This window comes from Numida meleagris, chromosome 6 (assembly GCF_002078875.1).
Source record: "Numida meleagris isolate 19003 breed g44 Domestic line chromosome 6, NumMel1.0, whole genome shotgun sequence".
Taxonomy (NCBI): domain Eukaryota; kingdom Metazoa; phylum Chordata; class Aves; order Galliformes; family Numididae; genus Numida; species Numida meleagris.
Window position 1 is genome coordinate 47,394,077 of NC_034414.1, and position 27,040 is coordinate 47,421,116.

Consider the following 27,040-nt stretch of genomic DNA (forward strand, 5'->3'; position numbering starts at 1 on the left):
CCAGTTTTTTCTGTTTGTAGTTGTGAATCACTGCAGAAAAAAGAAGTTACAAACACTTGCAGCCACAATGCTAATAACAACATCTGCAACATATTATGAGGAAAAAGCTGCAGGTATGGCTATGAAGGAGGAAGCTGGAGGAAGGAAAGAACCTCTATTTGGCAGAGTCCATTCTTAAAACTGGAGCTGAGATTTAAAGGTGTCAGGTTGCACAAACTTTTGGTTTCCCCCCTAGGATACTGGTTAAAAAAAAAAAAATCTCATGGTGCTTTCAGATTTCGTAACTCTAAGGATCCTTCCCCTAGAACAAGTGAAATTTAAATATTTTTAACTGCTGTAGTGTCTTTTCTCCACCCATTTATCACTGACTTGAAGTTACTTCAAGCAAGTCATGTAATTTCTGCATTTCACAAGCAGTTGCTGTACAAAAGGTCTATCATATCATAATTAACAAAGGTTCCTAATATCCTTGAAATATATATTTTTATGCTCTTTTGCCTGAGAATCAAGAAATACTACTTTGCAATATATAAACATACTTAGCTACTACATTTCTGATGATTCTTGCTAACATGCAGAAAATACATATCAGCAAAATGATAAATCAGTTCCCCAGGGTACAGATCAGCCATAAAAGTAATCAAAAAAATAATCAATTCAAAGTATTTACAGCAGAGGGAGCTATATATTTTGCTTTGATCATACGTTACATTACACTCCAAGGCAAAGTGTAGGGTTTGGGGAGCATGGAGAACTGCCAGTGGTATTGTCTTACCACGGAACAGACTTATTCACCAGAAAGCATTTCATAAAATATTGTAATGAACTCTAGTGGAAATAATCCTTGTAATATCAATACAAACAGCAATTCAATAAAAGATTATTGTCATATATTACCTGGCTACACGTTATTGTTGTTTTAAGAGAAATCACAGCTCAAGTCTAAGATTTTGTTATGTCTACCCAGCAGTATGAAGGTACTCATGCCTCTGCTAGCTTTGATCTACTAGTCAGGTAAAGAAAGCGCTGCAGAGAGCGCAACCAGAATATACACCTTGTGTCCACAGGTTGCCCTTAGTGTGATTGGGCTGCTACAAAACCACGATATGCAGACTGGTTCCTTATCTGAAATGACAGCCGTGCTTGTCTGTATTGCTGTCAAAATCCAGATGGGTATGTTTCCTATGCTGCATCATTTGCATCTTGTTTAAGCTACAAAAACTGTGTTTACACAGCAAGGATAAGGAAGACTATTTTTGTAGTTGCTATCAAGATGATTTATATCTCACTGTAGTGCAAAAGAAATAAAATCCAACAATTCCTACTCTTGCCATGTTTGAGTTTGAACTAAATTTTGGAATCCATACTCTTGTAAAAATTTATGCTCCTCCTAAGTTCTCAATACCATTATGAATATTCTCTTACTGTTTACAAGCATTAGGTATGGGGGAGGATGATCCAATAGAGAAGTACCTGCAGCAGCAAGTGTTGTGTGAAACACACTGAAAGTGTGTGAGGTGATTTGATTTTGTAGCAAGGAATAGAGGAACATTTACCATTCTTAAAACATGATACTCATCAGCCTTTAAGTTTAGTTAGAGAACAAGCACTTCTACTCTGTTCCCCATATAGTTTCACGATCTTTGTCCAGTTTAGCTATATCTTTCAGGAGGCAGATCACCGGTCTGATTCTCAACTGTATTGCATCTCTATTGTACTTCGATTATTCTCCTTTTCTCATACACTGTAAAGGGAATTCAGGTGTAGGGGGAAGAGCATAGTAAATATGAAACAGTACCGCACCTAGTAAGTTACTAATCCACAGATCTAACACTTAGATTCTTACATAGAAACAGGCGAGTTAAATTGAATATTAAGAATAATATATAATTCAGCACAATTGTTTTTGAAAGCTTACCTTTATAATACCAATTTCCATGTTTTAAGAATTTAAATAATAAAAAATCACCACAAAAATTTTAAGTTCATTCTGTTTGTTGACTGGAATAAAAGTTTAGCATCCTTCTCTGTTTCTCTTTCTCAGTTTGCTCTGTTTGCTGAGATCTTCTCTACTAAAAACTGAGTGCAGTTTCTGGGCACTAACATGCAAAATAAGAACAAAATGGTAATCTCTCCTGACATTGGATGTTTGACAATATATAGAGCATAAAAGGACAAACTCACAGGTAACAGTTTGTGTACAGGAAGCCTGTCCATTTATTTCAAAACTGGAGATTTTATAAAATAAAGTGGAACTATTCACTAGTAAATACTAATCTTATTACAGAGTAACAGTTTCTAAAAGCATTTTCTTTGCTATTGTACCAACTATACACAAGAATACATTTCTTTCTCACAAAAATTAGCTTTGAGCAACAAATGCAAATGTTCAATACATACCACTGATCAAAAGCATTTAGAAGAAATGTATTTTAAAGTACACCGAACCGCATCTCCTTCAATATGTCTTCTGATACCAATCAAGTCCTCTTAGCATTTGTTCTCATTTAAATAACCTTCATTCCTTACCACTTGCCACAGGGTAACATGTATTTTAAATATGACATCCCTTACTTATAAAAGTTTTCTTCAGCATAAAAGTCTCTAATTAACTCTTTAGCAAACTAGAACTGTATAGATTGTCCTAAATTGAAGAACTTTAATAAGAATGGTAAAATTGATCAGGCTAAAACAGTTTTTTTTCAGCTTCTTACACAGAAGAATAAAATAGTGTGAAGAGGTATGGCAAACTAAGACATGTTTTGTTCAATACAAAAGCACAGGTTGAATTCTTTTGATTATAGCAAAAAGATGTATTTGATGTGTAAGTTATTCAGCATTAAATTAAAAAGAAAAAGAAGATCATTGTTTCTCTACAAAATCAACAGCACATAATTTGAAAGTTAATTGATTTAAATTAGACCAGTCATTTCTAAGTAAACACTGGTGATTATCTGTTATAGTCTAGTGACAGCTGTGGATCAGAGCTGCACTGTATGAATGGTTCCTTGGGCACAGAGCAAATATATTCCACAAATCAAAGAGATTCCAGGAAGGCCCAATGAAAGTAATGAAACTACTTTGGCAGTAAAATATTACCTGACTTGAACACAGCCTTTCTTGGAATGTTATTTTTTACTATTTCTCACTGAGGTCGAATTAATTATTTTTATTGCCCCTTCTAACCTTTTCATGAGGAAAGAACAGTATTAATCACCCAGGGGCCAATTTTATGTTCCAGAGACATAAACTTAGACATTCCCCTCGTGGTGAGAAAATAACACCATTCTCATTTTCCATTATCAGCAGTAGCAGCTGTCTGAAAAAGAGTCATCAGAAGTGTCACTGAGGTGGAAGTGAGCTTTCCATGTCTCATATTCAGAGGAAGAAAGAAATGCTTTGATAGTCTACAATGTCAGTTAAGATAACCTTTAAATAGACACGGCACTTGAGAATAAGAGGTTAATTTTTTACCTTTTGTGAGCTATAGAGTAGTGTGTCAAGAGACAGGCAGAGTAAGCAAGCTTTCCTATTCAGAATATGTCTTTTCCGATATCCTTTAAATGTGCATATAAATCCCATCCTCTGGCATGAATAGCTCCACCATGGTGGGGTGTGGAGTAGCAACTTGCACTTGTGCGTGCCCCATTTATGTACAAAACTGGAATATGAGCATTCATCAGTCAGGCATCTGTAAATTAGCATCATCAGTAGTATGCAGAGGGGAAGAATTTGATGTTATTTACTTGACAAAAACTGCACAACATGGAAAAACAAACACGTAGGGACTTTTTTTTCCTTCTTTCAGGTTCACCATCTATTAGCCTAGTGGAATCAGGAGGTGGCCTTTTGTCAGGTCAGAGCTCTTGGCTGTGGAGGTTTGGGAACTTTCACAGGCACATTCCAACCTGCGGCCTTACTGCTGCGTTCCAGCCATTTGTTCCCTGCCGCTGTCTTCTTAATCAAAACCGGTAGCAGATGGTAACTTCCTAGAAAGAATAGGGGATTGGTCCTACATAATTTATGCAACAAACTGATGCATATAAAGGGGTTAACTGAAGTCTGTGGCATTGTTTGTGTACCTTGGATTAGAGGGGTTCTAGTCCTAAGGCAATGCATGGGCTTTGGCTACTTCTGGCTTATGTGATGGAAGTTAAGTCCCCTCAGGGCCAGATCCTGCAGTGTGTGCTTAGCACACAGATGCATCACACTGACTTTCACAGAAGTCGAGGAACTGAATACATCACTGGATGCATTCATGTTTGTGCTTGGTGAGAAGGGACTCCCAAGTACTTGAAGCTACGGTAAGTGATAATGCACTAATTGTCTTCTTAGATAGTTGAATATGAGAGCACATACCCTGGCCAAATCCCTCTTCTAAAAGCTCTGACTGTGTGAGGATTGGTACAGAAAACTCTGAAAAAAAAATAATAACAAAAAACCCTGGGCCCCAGTAAATTCAGTGGCTCACTACTTTGATAAAGAAGTCATAGTGACCATCATCAGAAGATGTAAAGGAAATAAGTGAGTTAAACACCAAATATTAACATGTTGAAATTTCAGCCTCAGGAAGTTTTAATGGAAGAAAGTAGCTTAATCACTCAGTATAATTTGCAAATTTAGCTGAAAGTTAACATCACACAATGATATGCAGCTATGCAGCTTTAAGAATCACACAGTTGTGTTCAAATCATTTCCCATGTTTTTCAAGTCTACTGTTCCGTAAGAGCTATTCCTCTGTTTGCAGTTTCCATTTTCCAAATGGACGATTCAACTGATGCATAGCTCAATGTTCATTCTTTTAAGTCATAATTAATAAATAATCATATCACACACATAGTTTTACAGGTATTCTTAAAATGGCTTTACAGTTCTATTAAATATATAGATAAAATAATCACCGCTATATAAAAAAAATCTTTTTAAAACAGCTGAACTCTGGAGCTTTGCATAAAATTCTGTAGACACATTCATTACAATCTAGAAACTCAATTAAAATACATTTTAGAGCTCAATCCATCAAAAATATTCACGGCATTGAAAAAGTGATTGTCTTTTTTTTTTTTTTTTTTTTTTTTTTTTTTAACTGCAATCTGTACTTGCCCTGATCGTTTCCTACAACCTGGCAAAGGCTGCATTCATTTGTAGATTACGTGACTGCTTAACTCATTTCTTCAGCTGTAACACATCTGCCCCAGAAATGTTTAGCAGGGTTTTGTCTTTAATACTATACCATTTCTCGCACTTTCTATAAAATTGCAATGAAACACTTTGCAGTTAAGTTACACAGCAGGAACAACACTGAAGCATCCTGTTACTGTTGTTTTGCAGCCTGTAATGATGCTTCTCTGAACACCAAACACCCTTTTATCCAGTAATCTTCAAGCACTTCCCAACACTTACACTTGACAATACCTTACTATGCATACACTTGCTCAACAAGAACTGATTTTATAAATGATCTTATCAGATCAGTACCCGTATAAATCTGAATTCCGCTACTAAATCAAAGTATCAAATGAGATCACTTCAAGCTTAGCACTTTTCAAAAACCCAGGCCTTTTTTCAGGAAAAACCTCCTTATTCAGACAATGCACAAATCTGCTGGCTAGACAAAGGATGGCCCACCAGCCTTTAAAATCTCAGATGCCTCAAGACAGTCTTCTAGCCGGCACATTAGAAAATCCTTTGCTACAGTGAATGCTTTGCAGTCAGGCTTTTAGACTGTAAGCTAAGAATGGGACACAAAGTCCAACAAGGAGCAACATTTTCAGAACAGGGAGGGCACTTGCAGTAAGGGATTGGATTTCTCACAGTGGAAGAATGGCGCAGGATTACATGACATTTTAAGTGGGGGAAGCTGCTGCTGCTCAGGCAGATTTTTTTTTTTTTTTTTTTGGAAGTTCTAGATAACGGCACAACTCCTTGAGAGTTCAGTGTTTCCACAATCAGCTGATCACAGCAGTATTATTCGTAACTCTGTATCATTCCAGTCATTTGTACCCACAAAATGGCTCAATAAGGTAAACTGCTTCTGTTACAGCAGAAAACAAACAAACAAACAAACAAAAACAGGTAAACCCTAATACGGAAAGCAGCCAAATACCAAGTATCATGGATTTATTTAGTATTATTTTCATCAGCTTTAGAAAGAAGCAGCAATCTTTTCACAGGCCAGGCTGGAAAGTATACATCAGCTTAAAGACTGGATGAAATGATCAAGACGATTGCTGCATGCTGTCTGAGATTTAAAGTGCTCATTTTGCTGCCTGAGCCACTGAACATTAGCGAGAGGGAATTAAAAAGGAAAACATTTTTTTTTTTCCTTCTTGGAAGTAAATATTTTGTAATGAAATTGCTAGCCCACTCCCACTTTTCCATTCTTTATGGATGTCAGTGGTTTAGATGGGACATCCGAAGATCTTCTCATTCCACTTCATTTTCTTAGGAGGGAGAAGACAAAAGGGAACTGATTCTCCTTGACTAAACTCTGATAGTGGTAAAATCCTCCAGAAAGACTGTAATAGAACTCCAGATAATCTCTGTTGACGACTAAGAAATTATTGCAATTGAATTGAATTTGAAGACTTCTCTTTCACCCTGTAGTGCACTGGTACCCTTCCTCTGGCTAAAAACCTAAATCAAATACCCTAAAGTGATCACTGATGTGGCTAAAGATTAAGAGGCAGAAGTGGCTTAACTATGTCTGTGCACGGAAGTCCATCCAGTTATATTAGAGCGTAAATAAAGGCTGTCAGCATTTATCTATACTGAGTTTTACATTTGTCACTGATTTATACACTTAAAGGATATTTATAACCCTTTCATAACAATGCACTAGTGCTTCAACAGTAGCCTTAGGAAATTAGATGACCTACCTTTAAAAGAGAGAAATCTTCACATGATCTGGTAAGTAAAAGCATCAGAAAAAAAGGAATCAGATGCCGTCTCACCAGCAGTGACGTACAGTATTAAGAACAAACAAACAACACCTATCTGTTCCTGATCTTATTCAAAGATGGACACCATCAGTAACATACAAAGTGTATTTCTTCAGGTATTCTCTACAGAAATGTCTGGATTAACATTTCTCACATGATCCCTCCTAAGAAGCAGTTAGCACTGCTCCACAGCCAGTTTGTTCCTGCAATTTAAACCTAACAGGTTCAGGGTAAAAATGAATTTAAACCCTAAAAAAAACCCAAACAATCTTCCCTCCACAAATAACCCTCCACCTGACTTTGCTGCTCCACTGGTGTGCCACTAGAATTATAGTTAATTCCTGCAGTGAGAATGTTTCAACTCCAACTGTGCTCTACCTCCATCTCTCTCAAAGAACTCCATGGAAAAAGAGCATTTCAAGGCTTGCTCTTGCAGGAGGGCCAGATTCATGGACAAGACAACAACAAGTCTTCCACTGCTGCTGGACACTTCATGGGTAAATGAAGCCAGAAGAATAATTTTTGAAGACTAGAGCTCTGAATTGTTCATAGTTCTACTGATAATTATCCATTTTTATTTAGCATCTTATAAAGCAAGGCACAAATGTACAAAATTGCAACTATTAAATCAGGTCATTTTTATATATATTTACACAATTGTCATAATATAAAATGTGCTTAGACACTGTCATAGCACAACAGTAGAGGAACTGAGGAGAACCTGATAGTAAATACAAATACCAGGTCCTATATTTCTGCATGTGCTTCACCTGAAATAACATACTCATATGTAGATACATAAAGCAATCAAGCCACCGTCCTTTATTTTTCCACACCTCACAGAGATCAAACTTTGAAGCTAAAAAGCTGTGGAAGGACTAGAAGGCAGTAGACAAGCACCCAGAGGAAAATGATGAAGTAGAATAGCTCTGATTGCTCGACATTTGGAGTCTGGCAAGGAGGTGCTGCAGTCTCATTTGTTTCCATGTCCTTTTTCATCCTAAAAATAGGAGAGAATTTGTTAAGAGGCAGGAAAAACTGTTAATATTTACTTTAAAGATCAGAGAGCACTCAGAAAGACGGCAGTTTAATCAGCTCTTTCAATCTACTCTGCTGTAACCCAAGCTGGACTACGGGATGCATAATGAGCTCTAGCAGGTGTTTCCTAAGGACTCTGACAACAGCAGTTAATACACAGAAGACTTCGGACAAGTTCTCACCTAGTTTAAATACACGCAGAAATTGTTGCTTTGACTTAAGCTGATTTTCATTGGCCAAAAAGATACTTTTTAACTTTCAGAGCAGAAAACATAGCTTTGAGCAACAATTGTATCACCTTTTGTTTATACAGTGTATCAGACTTGACATACTGTCTCCAAACCAACTTCTCTTAGAGTTTTTCACCTCAGATACTCAGAAGGGTAAACAAGAAGCCCTAGACTTCAGGAAACAAACTAACAACTGAGGTTTTGCAGGACAACTTCCAACCACAGGTCTTTTTTCCGGCTTAGGCGTCTTGCTCCCTCAACTAATGTACTGGATATATGAATATTACACAAAACTTGTTCAATATCAGCAACCTCCAAGCAAGCAGTGTTTATAGATTGTTGAGACAGCTATTCATACATATTTTTAAGGGAAGCATAATTGAGACCAGGGCAGTAGATCCTTCTATTCTGTGTGCTTTCTGCAGTTAAAAGCAGCCATCATTTTAACTAGAAATTCGAGGTGGTACTAATTCAGTACCATTTGAGAGGGAAAATGGAAAGTAATGCTTATTTCTTAAATAGATACATAGAAACCCATACCAAAGGGATACACATTTCGAGTTCAGTATCCACCACAGCACCATAAGCCCAAACTAAACACACACACAAATTACAGAAACTCATGGGTGCTCTAGGAGAGGCAGGAGTTCTGTTAAGCGTTGTCTTTCCCTAGCACTAGTGGTGCTAAACGCAGTCTTGACAGGCTTCCGAACTTGGAAAGAGCCAGCACTGACAGAATGCCTCACATAGGAAGTCCTGCCACTCTTTTCTTGGGGTGAAATATCCACCATGTGGGGAAAGAGTTCACAGTCTTGCTTTGACAGCTAAGCCTTTCCTGTCAAGCCAAGAAAAGGTGTTTTTAGTCAAAAAGAGAGATCTATAAACAAAGAAGTTTTTTTTATGGGAAATACTGACCTCGAGCCAGTACACAAGATGTACCGTCAGTCTACCACTACAGTTAATTTTTATTTCCCTTTGTAACACAATAAAATTACCTAGAAGTTATAGATTCCTTGCATAACATTTTGTCTGAAGAACTACTCACCCGATGTTTAATAGATTTTCACCCATTTCTGTCATCTTCTGCTCCTTTTTATCAGAGATTTCCTTAAACAAACAAGTAACCAAAAATAGATCATATAAAGAGAAAATAAAATTCTGTGTCTCACAACAATGGTAGTAGTGTGTGCATTCTTTGCAAAGTATGTCTAATGTTTACTCTAATAAAATGAAATCATGTTTCTAAATTTATCCCTCACCCATACATCTCCCACTGCAGTCTGGTACATACACAGAAAAGCAAAGAACTCTGCTCATTCATGCAACTTCCTATTGGTTTTGACAGCATTGCAAAACCAGAGCACCTGTGTGAAACATTAGTTTCCCTGAACATCATTGGTAGCTTTTCTTTACAACTCGAAGAAGGTCCAAATTTTATTTTGTGCTGAAAAGTCACATTCCTACCCTTGCTCAGCACATCCAAACTGCGGTTGCTGTCCCTCATGAGTTAAAAACTAAAAAGCATCCAGAGCTCAGTTGTACAGTGTGCTCTCAAGAAATCAATATGAATTACATCTGCACTAAAGGATGCAGTTTCACATTACAACTAAACGTCTTCAAGGGCTAGCTGCAGCTATTCAGAGAACATACTACACCACTACTACAAAAGGAGAGGCAAAGAGAGCAATCTTTGGTAAAAAGTACATCCAAAAGACACTCAGCATTTTTGCAGGACTCAGACCAGGATGCTCACGTGCATACAGAAAATGCACAAACTAAAAGAAATTGGATCAGCAAGTAAAGGCTGCTTCAGTGTGAACTTCTGCAGCTTAGGAGAAATCATGAAATAGTGATCGAAAGGTCAATTTGTACCTACTCACCATATCAGAAGTATCAGGAAACCTTTTTCGGAGATAAATGTTGGAATCGTTGTCATTAGTTCTGAAATGTATGTAAAAGTAAAGTGTTTTAATTCATAAAGGTTTGCTTTGAACTCAAAGAGAGCCATTGCAATTATGCATGCTAGTTTTAGGCTACACAAAATTACGAATATACGTTGTTGTGTGTTTTAGTATATGGATTTGAATTTATCATTAGCATTATAAGCAGTAACTTTGGGGAACTATAAATTATTTTTTGATAAAAAAATCCAAATGCTCAAATTTGAATCTTTTTTGGAAAACAGTATCTGATATGTTTTTTGCAGCTTTTACATCATCCAGACTTAAGCAAGTCTTATGGCTAAGTGCGATTTTATGGTTGTGTAGTTTAAAAAAATAGTTGATAAATTACAAGGCACACAAGCCTGACAAAGGACATAATGCTTTCTTCTAAACCCAAAATGCACAGGGGTTCCAGTTGGTTTTGTGTAGCAAAGTTTGTACAGCAAAGTCAAATCACACCCCACTTGCACTAAATCACTTGATATGTTTAAGAGGAACGTAGGAAGAAGCCAATGACTCCTACAAGTCCACAAGGAATATTCAAAGGTCACGGTATACTTTAGAAGTGCATCATTCACATCAGTTAGATGTACCTTCAGACAAAGTTAATGTGAAATACCTGTTGAACTGACTAGTAGCAATTTCTTCCAGTTCATCGTGTAACAGTGTAGTATGCCCAACTTCTAAGGTGTGTAAGTCTTCAGCTTCAATCACGTTTTCCTTTTTTTCCTCTCCATTACTACTTTCTTCCAGTCTTATTCCCAACGTTGCAAAGTCATCCAGATTGTCTCCTATGGCCTGCTGAAAATAAGAAATGTTTTGCATCAGAAAAGACTGATCCCCTACCCTTCTAAATATCTAAGGAGTGTAACTTATTCAGATGGTAGATTACACGTAGTACGAGATTGAAGGTGTTACTAAAGAGAATTAAACACAAATTTTGAAAATAATTTTGGATACCTTGACCTATAAAGTATTATCAGTTTAACTTACATGCAATTAGTTGATAGTTCTTTTTATATAAGAAATTATGACATGACTCAGCTCTTTGAAGTAATCCACTACGACTTTCTTTTTAAAAAAAAAAATAATCTATCTCCAATTAGCTGTCAGAGATAATACCAGTTTGACTTCATTACTGTAATAAACATTAGGACCAAAACAAGTTTAAGCAACAGAGTATGATTCAAGCACTTAAATGGACACTCATTCCAGAAAACACTGTCACTACTATGCTAGAAAACATGTAAGACAATTCAAAATCAGTGTTTGCAAGAAGAAATGCAATAGCACATTTTGCCTAAATACAAAACACAGAATAATAACAAAAAATTGCCCTTCTTTCTCCTCCTTCAGTGTAGATAAGCCTTCATTTTACTCACATGACTTAACCTACTCAAATTGGTCTGTTTTCACAGACAAACTTATCTAGATTCATCCTTTCCATATCAACAATATTTCTTCCTGTTCATTCCATTAAGAATTATTTTAAACACCCTCTGTGACAATCTTCTCTGCCTAGGAGCTGTAAAGGAGCTTCAAAATACTTTACAATATCAATAAAAATTTCACATTTCTGCAGTACTATTACTGTTCATTCTCTCTTCTGATAATGTGAGATCTTTTCAGGGAGCTGCAATTCTATTCTTTCCAGTAGAGGGCTGTGGCAAACAGTGTTAATAAGGCAGAAAACCAAGTACATTTTACATATTTCTCCAAATAGCATGCAAAATGAAATCTTTGAGTTCAGGCACTAACCCCCATATATACATAAAGAAATACAGCTAATAAAAAATTAAATACCTCAGGATGCTGTAGAATCATGGAATCCTCATTGCCAGTGGCCTTTTGGCTATCTATTTCAATTTCTATCTCTCCTATTAGTAATGGCACTTCTTTTTCATAGAAAGAGCTGCTATGACAGTTAATATCCATCGTTTCCTGCTCTCCATTCTCAGTACCCATTTCTGATGAAGGGACATCTGGATTATTCCCTAAGCCTGGCTCTGGAGCATCATCCTTGTAGTCCTGTGCCAGTACCCCTTCCTCACATAAAATATCTGTTACTGTTTCAGAAAAAGACTTGTCATTTTCAGTATTGTATCTTTCAAGACAAGGCTCAACATAAGCATCCAGAACTGCTGATATGGGAACATTATAATGTGGATAATAGAAGAGATCGTGGGGTATTATAGATACTTTTGAAGAACTGGGTAGCACTTCTACTGAAGACTCATCTTCATCACAGCTGTCTGAGTCTTCTCCATTATTGGGTGCATCTGAGAGAGAGTCATCAGATGTTTCTAGCGGTGTAGATAGTTCTTGGCTTTTGAGATTAGAACCATTCAATGAACAATGATTATTTTCTGTTGTCTCCAAGACAGGCGATTGCTTTGTATGTTCATTTTCTGGCAGTTTCAGTACTTCCTCATTTAGAAGATGAAGAACATACTTATGTGTATCTTCTTGTTTTGAGGTAACTTCTGGTAAAAAAATTGAATTTTGGGAATTGCTCTCTTCTACTTTATTTATAGATTCATCTGTAAGTATACCTGAAGTCCAGGACAGTGGACTTAAAGAAGAAGTATTGGCTGAAAGGCTCTTTGTTTCATTGTCGTATTCAGTATAGGTTTCTTTAGTTAATTCTTCAGAGTAGTCTTCAAAAGAGTCAACAGAATTTTTCTGATCAGTCAGAACAGCCGGAGAAAGGTCATCATTCTGTTTCAGTGGATCATCAGATACGCCACCATCACCTGGCATCAATTTATCACTAAGAACTTCCCAGGAAGAACTGGATTCAAAACTGACAGAGCCTGTAATTTTCAGTGAAGTAGGCCTTTGTGGCTCATCTTCAGAGATTTCCTGGCAATCACTTAACACTTGACTCAATTTGCCATTACACACTTCAGGAACGGTTTCTGACAGTATTCTCTCAGGGGTATCATGAATATGAACCTTTGGAGGAGCAGGGTGACTCCTTTCATGATTTACAGTATACATGTTTTTGTCACTTTCCCTTAAAATCAAGATTTTGCTTTCCTTTTCTGAAGGCGTGTCTTTGATGTGAACATACGTAGATTCAATTGGAAGCTCCTTCTCAGGATCTGTAAAGTCTTCCTACAAGTAACAATACACCATTAAAAAACAATTCATACCACACATATCATTTTAGCTCTCCCAAGTGATACAGAAACTAACCCATTACCCCTTTAATTTGTGAATGGCCAATCACATATTTAAAAGTAGGCAAATCAATTTGGCAAGTCAAGTGAGTTGAACAAAGCTCAACATCAAGAAGCCACTTGTACAGGAAGATTAGAATGTAGACAAGCTTACGGCTCAGTTTTCAATATTTTCATATCTCCCTGCTGCACTTGTGGAAATGACTTGGCTTTTTTCACTCAATCCCACAACCTGGCAGTAAAGTAAACCTAATGAGTCCACTAAATCTACCACGAAACATAGTAATCTACTAGATTATTCGGTTCCAATGGACTGTATTAACAATAAATAAATACGTAGGCTCTGTCTTTGCCATTAAAATGTCCAGAAGTCTCAATGCTGACAAATATTAATGGCAATCTAATTTAATAATCATGATTAGATTATTATAATAATTTTAATTCCAGTGACTTTAGTAATGTCCACCAATTTTATAAGCTATGCAACAAAATAACAACTGGAACTTCCAGTCAATACCTTTCACATAGGAATCATGATTGATGTGCACGTAATCAAGCACAAAAAATTACCTAAATACTCAAGGGTCGCCGAGTCCCTTGGAAACTCTTTCAGACCAAAAACATTGTGTTAAACCAGGTTTGTCAAGAACTGGTCTTCATCTTATGCAGCTCTTTTCCCAAGTTCCTTAGACTTCTTGTTTATCCTCCAGTTTACTGTCTCCTATCATTTAGCTACATTTTAATTTTATCTTCTTTTTGTCTAAAGGGCCTTTATCAGTCCCTGCTGAGGCCTGCTCCTCGATTCTTTGTTTTTGATAAGGTGTTCATTAAAGCCCTAGCCTTTAAGCTGTAATTTATATTATGCTTACAACAAGTGCCTTTGACAGCTTTACTGACAAGATTCAGCCTGTGATGTCTTGTGTCTGATGCAACATCTGCTAAATTCAAACTGACTGCGACCCTCATACTTGAGAAGCTTGAATTCAAAACCAAATTCAAGGTCCAACAAATTATCATAAATTAATGGATTAAACTTCACTTTATTCTGAAATTACTGTGGCAAAGTAGCAGAGCCTATGTAAATATTTCTAACCTTCGAAAGCTATAATTGGATGTAAATGTTTAAAAGCAGAGTTCTACCTGAAGCAGTTGAGCAATCTGCAGTGAAAGCTCACTTGACTGGATTTAACAAAGATGAGAAAAATTACAACTGAGTTCGTGGTTTATTTTAAACAGCTCAGAAAGAAACCTAGAAGATAAATACAACACCTGTCTTTATTAATTACACCACCTGTCTTTATTAATTACACCAAAGCAAATAAAAAAAAAAGGGACGTGGCTTAAGAGTAAACACTTACTCCCTCCAGCTCTGGGAAGTGTTCAAGAAACTGGGCCACATAGGTCACAATGGACTGCTCATCGGGAGATTCCACCATTATATCTGCGGAAGAAGGTGCACAGCACGTCAGTACACATGGCCTGAAAGCAGTTTTGCAGAGGCACAGACAGCCAGACAGTTTTCTGCCTTTATGATGAGAGAAATAGCAGCTACAAATACTTTTATTTTGCTAGTAGATTAGAGAAGTTAGAATCTTTTTCACTGTTTACAGTTCTCTAAAGAGTTCTCACCATCTTGCTCACATTATTTTTTTTCCTCTTTCCAAACACATACTGAACCCTGACCAAGGTCACTTCTCATCCACCTGGAAAGTGTAATTTACAGCATATATATGTTGCTATCACTAGACAGTGATCTTGTTGAGTGATGGCACAGAGACTTATTTTTAGCAGAACCTATTCTTCTAACAGGTGACATGCAAGGCAGTTTTGTTGTTTGTGCTTTCAGTCGTAAAGTCAAGGCTTAACATCTGTGTAACAGAGTTCAGCAAAAAACATGATAAGAGTCAGCTCCACTTGTAAAGATATATTTATCTGTACTCTTATATATGCTTGTGTACACATATTTATATATGTATTACATATATGCCTTGTAGAAGAGTAACTGGGAAACACAAATACACTTGAATAGGTCTCTACCCATTTTCCTGGTGTGGTGACTCCATACACTTCATCCTGAAGTGACATCTATCCTCTGTGGACTGCAGGCATTATGAAATACTGCTACTGCATTGAGACACCTCTCCGCTCAGCAGGGTGGTGATTAATGCCTACTAGCAATATCAATGGCACGTAGCATCTAATCACTAACCAGGACCAATGCGCATAGCTAAAATTATGGTAAAGTATCTGGACAAGTATGACTGGAACCACATGACTACCAGCCAGTGATCAAATATTTTTTCATATCAATGAGGACCACACACCAATCACATCAATAATCTAATCACTGGGAGGTTTTTGGTAGGTATGACAATGCAATATAAATGTATTCACTGTAGTCTGAATGTTACCCAATAACGCTGATGTAAATATTTTACCTTCTGGCTCTAGGAGCCTAGGAACACCCAGCTTGTTTTGTGCAATGCTGAAAGCATCCTCCAAGTTTTCTCTAGCTGATTTTTCCAGTGCATGCTTCATGTCTACCAAAGTGGAGTCTATTGCTTTTATGATAGCTAAGAAGGCAAGGCCGCTCCTCCAGCTGCTGGCAAAGTCCTGAACTGCAACACCGTATCTAAACAGAATTACGTACAGTTTACATGGCAGTTGTGTTAAAAATCCAAAGTAAAGCATCATCATTTTCAAAGATTCTTGAAAGTTGCACTAATCACTATATTAAAATGCACAAAATGCTTTGATAAAACACAAGGACTCATAGACTGGGTCAGTGTGGTCAACAACCAATATCAACGTGCTCATAGGAGGCAGCTTGTGAAAACAAAGCCCTCAAATACTCAGCAATTGCATTTAACATTCACAAAACCCATTTCTGTTGTGTTCCAGCATTCTAACGCCATAGCTTCGGATGACTGCCAACACTCAGGTACTTAAAAAACATAAACATAAATGACTCACTTTCCTGTGTGCTTGACCTTCTATAGCAGAAAACTGTGCTTTGCCAAATGCAAATAGCACCAGTTTATGTACAGATTACAGGTGTGTTAGGTGCCCAGAGTTTTGCAGGAAAAAACAATTAAATTTGCAATGAAATGCAGCCCCAGAATAGAAAATTCTGCACAAGTCATTGGTGGAGACAACTATAATGACGCTATTATGCTTTTAATAGCTCAACTGCAAGAACAGTTTTCTCCCTTAAATGTTTCAATTTGTACTCCTTGACTAGGATGAGAAGTCTAAAGCCTTTATTACTCTCATTCTCTTTGCGCCTCCTCTCTTTTAATGTCATTATCAGCATTACCTTGGGAGTAAAACCCTGCTTCCTCTGTGGTCTGCATTAGCAGCAATTAACTATGCATCTCAGTGGAGCAAGTTTATCTGCACAACAAGCACCATTACCTTCACTGGAGATAACCAAGGGATGTGGTCCTCAGGACCAAATACTTAAGATGTAAATTTGTATCTTCAGTGCTGTATACAGAATATCTGTGATCACAGGCAGATTTGGACATACAAATCTATCAACACACAAAAACAACGAATATACAGCTATCCTACATTTATTAGTAAGTTTGACCCATGCCCTCTTTAAAAATCTCTGGCAACCATCCCTTCTGATAATATTACATGTAAAATACATGCCAAGCATTTATGTGTGCACTAGAAATCTCACATTGAAGAATTTTAACTCGACAGCAATTCTGCCTGGTGTTAATGATCAAAATGTTATGGTGAAAGAATCGCTTTTTTACTACAGAGGAGAGAGATGTGTTGATCAATGGAAATGGACCCAAAATTTAATGTGTTCTCAGGAAATAATCTAAGATTTGACCAGTTTTCATATTCAATTTTGAAGAAACAAAGCTTCTAATACAAACTCTGTCCTTCTAGGCACTCTACAGCATACAGAGAAACTCCCTCAGGGCTGCTGCTTAATTTAAAAAGCTGTTTGTTGTTAAAGTCTTTCACTATGGCTTTTTTCCCCTTCTACATTTCAACCTTTATTTATGCCTACCCTTTAATTAGTGAAAGATATCTGATAGACTGTTCAGAAGTTGCAGGGAGGGGGAAGAAGGAACAATCCTGTTTTAAATAGTGCCAAGCAGATTAGCACTAGTTAACATTTAACATCAAGCCACAAAGCAAGCAACACTGCCTGCTTCAAGGTCAGATGGTTGCTTTAGGCACATGTGTGTAGTGATACATCTACCTGCAGGTCTCTTATGTCTGCAGACTTTAAAAGCCAGAAGAACCCACTGCCATGGTGGTACATTATGAGAGAGAGATGAGCTTCTGCTGGAACGGAACAAGTGGGACACAGTTTTCTATGACAGCTTGTTTGCTTACTTTCTGGTTTTCCTCTGAACCCAGAATAAAAGGGCTCTGATGGCTTTTCGCTGGTCCTTCACTGTGACAGACATGCTTCTCTCTACATTAGGAGTGCTGGGATAAGACGTGTCTGACTCTGGCCCGCTGGGCCCAGACGAGAGGCTGGATGAGGAGGAATTCCTGTTGAGGTTGCCTGTCAGCTCTTTAATCTGTAATAAAAAGTGAAACACACAGTGCACTGATTTAGTACAGAATGAATGGAAAACTGAATGTTTGTTTTCAGGCAAACTAGCACACTTTTAAGATAACAGGGCCATAACTGAACAACTCTCAACTTGTACTGCACAGACATGACAGCAGCAGCCCAGCTCGCAACCCCAGGAAACAGGAAGGGCATGGAATCAGTTAGTATTGAACAGAACAAATTCATATTAAACCAAAATCAAAGAATCAAATCCTGAAAAAGCAGTTAGCTTAACTGAAATCATTTTCTTTTCTCAGGGCTCACTTGAGTGAAATATTTTACATTAAGAAATGGTGACCTGCAACAGCATTCCCATCCTATCCTTGGTCATCATGGATAGCTGAGTCCAAAGTACTCACTACGCTGCTTTCATGTGCCTCCATGCCTTCTGTTGCCAAGACTATCTGGCCAAACTGGTGTTTCGTTTGAAGTGCTCAGCCACACAGAGAAACCCCAGTGCCTCTTCAAAATAGAGAGATATTTTAGAAGTGAGCCCAAGAAAATGAAAGAGCATCAGAGCCTCATAGTGTTACAAGGATTGCAGAAACCCTCCCTCCATCTATCTCTGTTCATTAAAATTTGGTATTGTCTAGAAAGTCATTTTCAAAATACATGTAGATTAGGGAGCAATATTAATCTAAGCCTGGAGCTAAATTAAATTTCAGGTTTAAATCAGTTCTATCAGATATGAAACTTCAGGCTCTGCAAGATCTTTCATTTGGCTCTCTGCATCTGTTGCAAACTTCTGCCAAGGTGAGTAAGTCTCCAGAGATTGGTGATTCTGCATGGAATTTGCCACCACATTAGACCAAATCCAGATAAGGTTATTGAAAGCAAACTGTAACCTGAGACATTGGTGCAGGTCCAGGGAATCTGGAGTAGAATCCTGAGAAGGCACACGGGGAGAAGGGAGAGCAATAATCTGAAGCTAATTCTGGTCCAAGTCAAATCAGGGCTTAAATTGCCTTCTATTCACACCAAAACAGATCCAATGAAATAAAATCAAAACAGCTGCAGGTATAAAATTAGCATATCTTAGGAGGAAAAAGGTCAAGTTTAGCAAGCTTAATTATGTTTTTTAGGATTAAAAATCAATTTTTAAAAACAGTATTTGGCTGGAATAGATTGATAACCTGAAGGCTGTTGACTTATGATTAAAGTATTCGAGTTTTATTACCTGAAAAAACAAGATTATGTTCCATATTAGTCCAAGTACCAGAGAGGAATTTCCATCTGCTATTTCCGCTGCATCAATGCTAACAAGCTTTACCTGTAGAAGAGATCATAAATTCAGAGTCAAATTCAAATGAAAAAATGTAAATGCAAAAATATATACTGGCTCGGACTGAGACCACTGGTTATATTCAGAACACTTCCACCATTGACTAACCAGCCAAATGTAAGATTGAAATCTCGTTTAATAATAACGTGCCCTGCCCACAGCCACTCTGCTCTCTGAACTCTCAGCTCAACCTTTCCAAGCCTCTTGCAAAGTCCGCAGAACAGGAGTGAGCTCAGTTGTACATCTTAAGATTACAAATGTATTTCACCTGTACAAATATGGAAAAAGATAGTGTCCTCGCTGGAGGATCTCATTCTTAAAAAGCAGAGGGCAGGGATATACCCCCTGTCTTCCTCTGGCTAAATTCTGACGGATTGGCTGGAATACACATAAAACCTGAGGAAAAGGATAAGACTGAAGTCACTTCTCTTAAAAAAGATTGAAATCATAATAAGAACTGCTCACTTCCGTATTGCTCTGCATCTCTGTTCTTCTTGCTTATATCACTTTATGCTGCTTGTCAAAGAGCTCTGATGAAATCAGGTAGCAGGAGACAGGTTTGCATAATCCAAGCAAACTCTAGAGTTTCTTACATTGAAGTTTCTTCCACATAAAAACAACAGAATGTTATTCTCTTAGACAACACATACTTGTTTTTAGCAAAGCTCACGAAGGAAAGAGGAAGCAAGGAAGCTGTCAGTACTATACATGGCACTCAGAGCCCAGCATACAGCCCATTTATTGTTTATTTAGAAATTCCATACATGATGAAGCACTTTGCAGAGCTTTACCCTGCTGCCCCAGTTCCACAGAAGTGTACGCTGATGGGCTCTACCCACTGTGGTTTAATAACTAACCCCGAAGGTCTTGGCAGCTGAGGCATTTTGCCAGCAGTTTCCTCACCACCCATCACTAACTGGTTTGGTTGAACTGAAAAATGGAGAGCTTTTTATCTAGTGGTTTGCACAACAGTTTTCAGCCTCGGAAAGAAGACACCTCTGGCTGTCATACTTCAAGGCTCAGATTTTCTTACCAGCTTCAAAGTAATTGGCATGGGAAAGCCTTTAAAACTTGTTGCATTTTAATAATTGTCCAAAATGAGCATTCATCCTTAGACTGTTCCGGGTCAGCTCTGTTCTTCTACTACTGTTTACATTTGTCACCTGTTCCAGCTAAGCTAACTGTTGCAAGCTACCAGCTGCTTACTCTTAAGGAAACAAGAAATAAACAGAAAAGTAGCTGTTTTGGCACCGCTAATTAGAATGCTGCCTGTGTCCAAGGCTTTGCCTGCCTGGCCTTGCCCACTGAAGTTCTGGATTGTCACCTTGTGAGGTCCTGGCAATCAGACATGCTTCAGCTGCAGCTCTGCAATGCATTGACATCAACAGAGAGAAAAAAAATCTCATCTGCTAGCAGGCCTTAGCTGGCTTTGTGTGGAAAGCATAATCTGGGAAACTGTTGAGAAATTTAAGAACGTGTAAGATATTTCTTAACAGTTCTATAGCAGGACATGTAGACCTACACATTTAGGGCCAGATCAGCCCCCCCTGGAGGACTGCAACACCTGGAAGATATAGGACAACTTCCTGATCTTCCACATCCTTTTCTGAATGACAGGGTGAAAACCTTTAAAATCTATGAGGTTGAAAGAGATCCACTAATGTCTCACATCATACTCATTCCTATGCTGGTGTTCCAGTGACCCTCTGCTCTGATAACTACTACCACAGGATCTCTGGAGCTAGAATTACGCTTGTTAAAAGAAAGCAGCTAAGTGACATCAGTTGCTGATGTGGCATACCCTGCGAGACAGAGTTTTGTCCCTACACACACACACACACACACACATCAGATCTCTCCTTACCTATGAAGCTTAACCTCCTTTTTTTATACCCTGGAGTTAATAGGATCATCAGTTACATTTTATCATGGAGAAGCTGCAAAAGTTTATACATCAATAACACTTTGGAAGAAAGCTCTAGTGGGAGAGATCCAAAAAGGATTGAATCATTCCGAGCTACAGGGTCTGATCTTGCTTGTTTCTTTCCAGCTGTGTCAGTTCTTAGGAAGAGATGTTGCAGTACTACTACACTATGAGGAAAGTTATATCCTTATAAGGTTTTGATTCCTGGAATTATGCATTTATCTCATGTTCCCAGATTTAATTTTCTCTCGCCTTTGACTCATGATCAGCTGCTGCAGCAGTTTACCAGATAAATACATGATTTGTAATACTGTAAGTATTTCTGATAAAAGGAAAGAAAGCAATCTACCTTCAAAGTAATTGAAATAATGCCTCTAATACCCAGTTCATAAAGATTACTTACATTTCTTTTAATTTTCTTTTAATATTGGATTCCAGGTCCTTTAATCCTATTGAACCTTTACATTATGAAATGAACAAATAATCCTTGTTTTAGACTCTGTAGATGTTCTCTTTGTGCATTTCTGTGTGGCTTTTCAGTCTTGCTGCTAAGGTAAGTCACAGCACCTTTAAGCAGTACATTCTTCTTATGTACATGCCATGCACCAGCCTAATTACGGTTACAACAATTACGATTTGTGACATATATCCAGAGAAGAGATTAAGAGCTGCCTTTAGAAATACTCACATTACTGTCCTCCAGGAACTTAAGTGCTTTGGCTATGTTGTTCAAACGAAAAATGCGATGGGTTGAAGATTTGTATTCATGCATCTAGAAAAATAAGCCACATCTGTTTCAAAGTGGTGGAATTATTCACCTCTTCATACAAAGCTTAAAAGAATTGCAAACAGAAGCAAATCAAGCTCAGGAAGTAAGAGTATTGCCATCTTTTCTGATCAGAAAGTGCTTCAACTACATGATAGGCCCTGGCTGTGGCAAAACATGGTTAGCAACCCATTTTCCTGCTCTCTAGATGTTACAGAATCACAGAATTGTAGGTGTTGGAAGGGACCTCTAGAAATCTTCAAGTCCAACCCCTTTGGAAAGCAGCCCCCCTACAGCAGGCTGCACAGGCAGGCATCCAGGCAGGTCTTGAATATCTCCAGAGAAGGAGAATCTACAACCTCCCTGTGCAGCCTGTTCCAGTGCTCCATCACCCTCACTGTGAAGAAGTTCCTTTCCACACTGGTGCGGAACTTCCTATGCTCAACTTCTCTCCTCAGCCTGCCAGGTTGATCAAACTGCCAGGTCGATTATTTACATAATCAGCCCCAGAACATTCAGTAACAGGATCAAATTTACCTGAAAACTCACAGTAACATATTTTTTATCTTTAATTAAATTGCATCATTCTATTTAGGAAACATGAGCACTTCTGCTAGCAGGCATAGGCAAGTGGGACCAACAACCTTCATTTTGGCAGAGGTGAAACAGATTTGTTGCATGGCTGTCACCCTGCAATTTCTCTTTGCCACACTGCTTTTATCATGTGTGCAGGAAGACTCAGCTGCCAGCACAAATCTGGCCATCTGACCTTACCTCCCATGCTGCCTCCCTCCCTGACCTTCCAGCGCACAGATTAGGGATTGCTGTGATGTGTCTCCCCTCCAACTCCTTTCCATCTTGGCTCTCAAAGCTTTCTATGTGAATGCAGACAGAGACACTGCTGCTGCTCCTGCTACGGACCAAACTGCACGAATATTAAAAAATACGTGGTTCTGAATGCGTGACCACAGTGAGCATTCACGCTGCAGTATGGAGCATCACAAGGTAATTACAAGAGCACATGCAGCGATGCAGTGGCTGCAGAGCAGGTCCCTCCTCTCGTCCAAAAATAAGTGTGGTATCCCCACAGAAGAGAGTACTTACTGACAAGGCTTAAGCAGAAAGAAAACACTGAAGTCAACAGTAATTGGTCACTTATGTTTGCACTGGGTGTTTCTATTTCTGGTATGTGGAATTTTAAATAGTTCTTACAAAGAAAGAATAAATAGATTATAGTAAGTGAAACTTCGTCATTCTGAGTCAGATCGTACCAGTAAGACTAAAGAAATCTGAGCCAGAACTAAAATCACCACAGCACACAAAAGCATGCAGCATCAGCAGGCTTACTCAGTGTCATAATGTCTTCAGACAAAACAGAAAGAGAATTCATGGATTAAAAAAATAATACAAGTTTCTCCAGCAGATCTATTTTTCATTGATAACGTGGCTTTGGCAAACTCGAAATGGAGTATGTGAACATTAACATATCCGAGCCTCAAAAAGCCTGGGGGAAGGGAACATTTACAATGATTGCATACCATTCATACCTCATGGTTACAGATTTCCTTCAAATCTAAATTACAGCTCAGGACACCAGCTTGGAACATAAAGAAATAATGATAAAATTGCTGAAATGCTTCTTATTGTATGCAAGACATGGGACTAAATTCTCCCTAATTACTTGAATGCCAATATAGTGTTACTTCTAATGTGTGGAGCTCCATAGATACGTAGGTTTCTCTCCCTTGTATACATACCAGTTTTTGTCCTGACAGGACTTCCAGTAGTGCCATCAAGATTTTGCCATCCTGTATATCCATAAACAAATCTCTCACTTTCAGAGGAGGTTTGCACTGTGAAGCAAAGAAATGAGGCAGCTTTAAAACAGCCCAACTTGGTGAGTCACCGTTACTACAGAGAATTGGAAGGAGAATTTTACAAGACAGAGATGCTAGAAATAAATCTTAGCTTGCAGGAAGAAAGAGACAACTCTTCTTCGCATCGGTGGCAATTCTGCCTATAAAGGAAACAAGATAAAACTGAAAGATAGTACCCATGTAACTGAAATCAGAAAAGGACTTATCCCAGATATCATTCCTGTCTCCCCTGTAATATTTCTGGTGGTGCTATTCTATATCCCACTATTTTCTAAGCACTTCAAATAGCAATGTGTTGTGCCTTTCTTCTCAGCCAACTCCTCCAAAGAGAGCCACCTCTCCATTCCACAGAGGTGTCATGATGTGTGCTGTGAGGCACACAATGAAGTTAGCGTTGCCTGTAGGGGCAGTCTCAGCTGCAGCAGTGATGCTCCGTTCAGATGTCACGCACACCTGTGTCCCTAAAGAACCCAGTCATTTTACTTCTGACTGGACAATACACTACTGTTTCATTAAGCGCAGCTTCTGGCAAAATGAGGCTGTACATTTTTATCACTAGTCTTTAATCTAGCCAAGAGTACTAAACTCAAGTCAATGCTCCATACTGAAAGAAAGAAAAGCAACATTCATTTCAAGATTTAAAAATCTTTGGGTTTGAAGCTTTCAGATTTCTCATTCACTCCTAACAAAAAAAAAAAAAAAAAGAACTACCAGAACTCTCAGGATGTAGACTGCCCCCAACTATCTCAGATAGCCATCTCCTCTCAAAAGATGACCCAAAGGCGTGCTCTAAGAGGGCACACACGATGCTACAGGTTTCCTGAAAAACTATACAAGGAGGCCTTCAATGCTGCCTATAAAAGAAGTGAGCCACTCTCCATACAGAAGTGCTTCTTCAAGGATCAAGGCAGAAGCCACCTCCCTCAGAGGGTGTCCTTGGGGAATCACCTGTAATTAGAAATAGCTTTAGCAGTGTTCTCATTATTTACATGGATGTGTTTGTTATGCTAGTTCCAGAAAAAAAAAATTAATGTAGCAGTAAACTTTTGCCCTTTCTTCAGAGAAGCACTTTCCTTTATTGAATCAGAGAGGAAAAAAAATTGTATGCACTCCAGAGAAAACAGTTCACCTACCCACAAAATTTCTAAGACTTCATATGCTTGGCACAGAAGAATTAACAGCTCCCTACAGCCATTTCATGATCTAATTCCTTTTGTAAATGAAAGACCTTTTCCACAGTTACATACTTGACAAACCTTTCTGTCAACTTTCAAACTTAAAGCTCCAGAGCCTAATTCCCAAAGGAATCACAAAACACTGTCTTCATTCTGAGAAACCTTTGGGAGCAATTGATAGTCAAAACATTACCAACTAGCCTCATTCTGATTTTCTAGCAAGACTGAAGATTCTTTTATTCCTTCAGTAACATTCACAGCATAGTAGTGGACTTAAGCAACTGTATATGTGATGCTTTTCTTTTACAAACCCTTTGCTTTACCATGTCTGAAATACAGTCTCTTCTCAAGAAGCACACAATCCAGACTGCAGGTTAACTCATAGCCCAAACTCAGTTCCTATGTGTACTTTATGAAATTTAGCCACAGATACTAACAGCACCATGAAGCCCAAACTCCAGTCCAAGTTAGGATTGTTGGTCTGTCTCACTCCACAGCTGCACTAAGCATTGCCTCTGTCTCCATAATTCTAAGATTCTTTTTTTCTCTCCTCATTTTCAACAATAGGAAAACCCTTCTCTGGATATCTAACTGCTCGTGAGAGTTAGTACTTATTTACTATCAACAGGAACAACAAATTGGCTTCAATAGTCATATTACAGTGTAATTAAGAAACAATTATATTTCAAAAATATGGGATGTCCAAGAATTAGTTCTTTAACAAAATAGGATATGTAAAGATCACATCATACAGGTCTTTGGAAAATGAACAAGTAATTAATGCTTCCCATCTGGAGATATGGGACAAAGCCAGGTTCTGAGGACTGATCTGTCTTTGGCCACGATGCCTCAGATACTCAAAATTCCAGTTGAGGGAAGCACACAGCTATCATCGCTTCAGAGCAGTCTAAACCACAATTGATTTTATGTGGGTATGTGGGTTTCTACAGGAAAATTCAGTCAGTAGCAATGAAGACACAAAGGTATCTGAGATGACTTAAAGCCAGCCAAGCATTCATTGAACCTGAAAAGATACTTTCGTTTTTACAGAAACATGTTTCAAGCTTCCCCTCATTCTTCTCCAAAGCTCTCCATACACACAGAAGTCCTCTTTGTCCAAAAATTTTAACTATTTTAAAATATGTTAATGTAGTCTGCTTCCTGCTGTGTCCTTGTGTCTTAATATCAGGACAGTCTTACCTTTCCCAAATGTAGGTTTATCCATCTCGTGAAGGTCCTCTTCTGTACATTTTCCCGTTCCACTAGAAATATCAGAAACAAAACACAGCGCTTGAGTTTCCAGAAGACAGAACACTTACAGGAAACTTCAAAAAGTTATGCACAAAAGAAGTCAGAATTCACTGAAGGCCTGCAAATAAAACTAAAATATTCCAAAATAGGAGACATAAGGTTGAAGCACGATATTACTTCAATTTCTTCATCCAGGCATGAGGTATCCACTTGTAGATGCATTCTAAACCACACAGGAAAAAGGCCCTCTTAGTTTCGCAGTCTTCAATGTAGCTTTTGAGAGATGAGTTTTAATGTGTTGTGCACAGCTCTCCAGTGATGTTAGACTCTGAACCGGTGGTTTGACCCTTCAATTTATTGGATTAGTGTCCTGACACCCACATACAAATTGGGCTGCTGCGGATTCCAATGTACTTAACTTGCAAGCACAAGGAAACTGGACCACATTAGTCAACGCAACAATTTGGTCTTCAATCTTATGAATGGAAAAGCTGCCTAAAAACTCATCTTCCCAATTTTCCAAGTAGTGTATTTCAAATAAAAAAAAATCAGAATCAAAAGTCTCTACATTGATTAATTATTTTATTTATATTGCAGTAAGACGAGAAGCACTTGTGACTTGCCAGAAGTGCTGTACGCTGTGAGCTGTACAAATAGCTCTTGTGCCAGCTGAAGAGTTTTTAATCACATGTGCTATTTCCTGAATCCATTTCCATAGTGAAATGCAGAAAAAGTGCAAGGGGAATCATATTTCTGACTAATCTTCTAAAATAAAAGAGTAAAGTATACATTTTAAATAAATGAAGTATATGACAAAGTGATATTTCATTTCAGAGATGATTA

The 27,040-nt window shown here is 38.1% G+C and overlaps 1 protein-coding gene across 7 annotated transcripts in view; it reads right to left on the reverse strand.

Moving 5' to 3' along the window:
* Positions 2,190-27,040, reverse strand: part of CLMN (calmin) — a 73,200-nt gene continuing 48,349 nt past the window's right edge. For 3 of the 7 annotated variants that reach the window (XM_021403612.1, XM_021403610.1, XM_021403615.1), the window contains 12 exons: positions 26,147-26,208; positions 23,652-23,747; positions 21,817-21,900; positions 19,100-19,192; positions 17,697-17,887; positions 15,773-15,966; positions 14,693-14,775; positions 11,956-13,269; positions 10,772-10,953; positions 10,090-10,150; positions 9,255-9,316; positions 2,190-7,941 (listed from right to left, as the gene is read on the reverse strand). In XM_021403612.1, coding sequence (XP_021259287.1) covers positions 7,788-7,941; positions 9,255-9,316; positions 10,090-10,150; positions 10,772-10,953; positions 11,956-13,269; positions 14,693-14,775; positions 15,773-15,966; positions 17,697-17,887; positions 19,100-19,192; positions 21,817-21,900; positions 23,652-23,747; positions 26,147-26,208 — 2,576 coding nt within the window. In that variant the 3' untranslated portion in view covers positions 2,190-7,787. Of the gene's footprint in view, positions 7,942-9,254; positions 9,317-10,089; positions 10,151-10,771; positions 10,954-11,955; positions 13,270-14,692; positions 14,776-15,772; positions 15,967-17,696; positions 17,888-18,767; positions 18,971-19,099; positions 19,193-19,669; positions 21,777-21,816; positions 21,901-23,651; positions 23,748-26,146; positions 26,209-27,040 lie in introns of those variants that run through there. The other 4 variants (XM_021403614.1, XM_021403611.1, XM_021403616.1 and 1 more) reach the window with 3 other exon arrangements.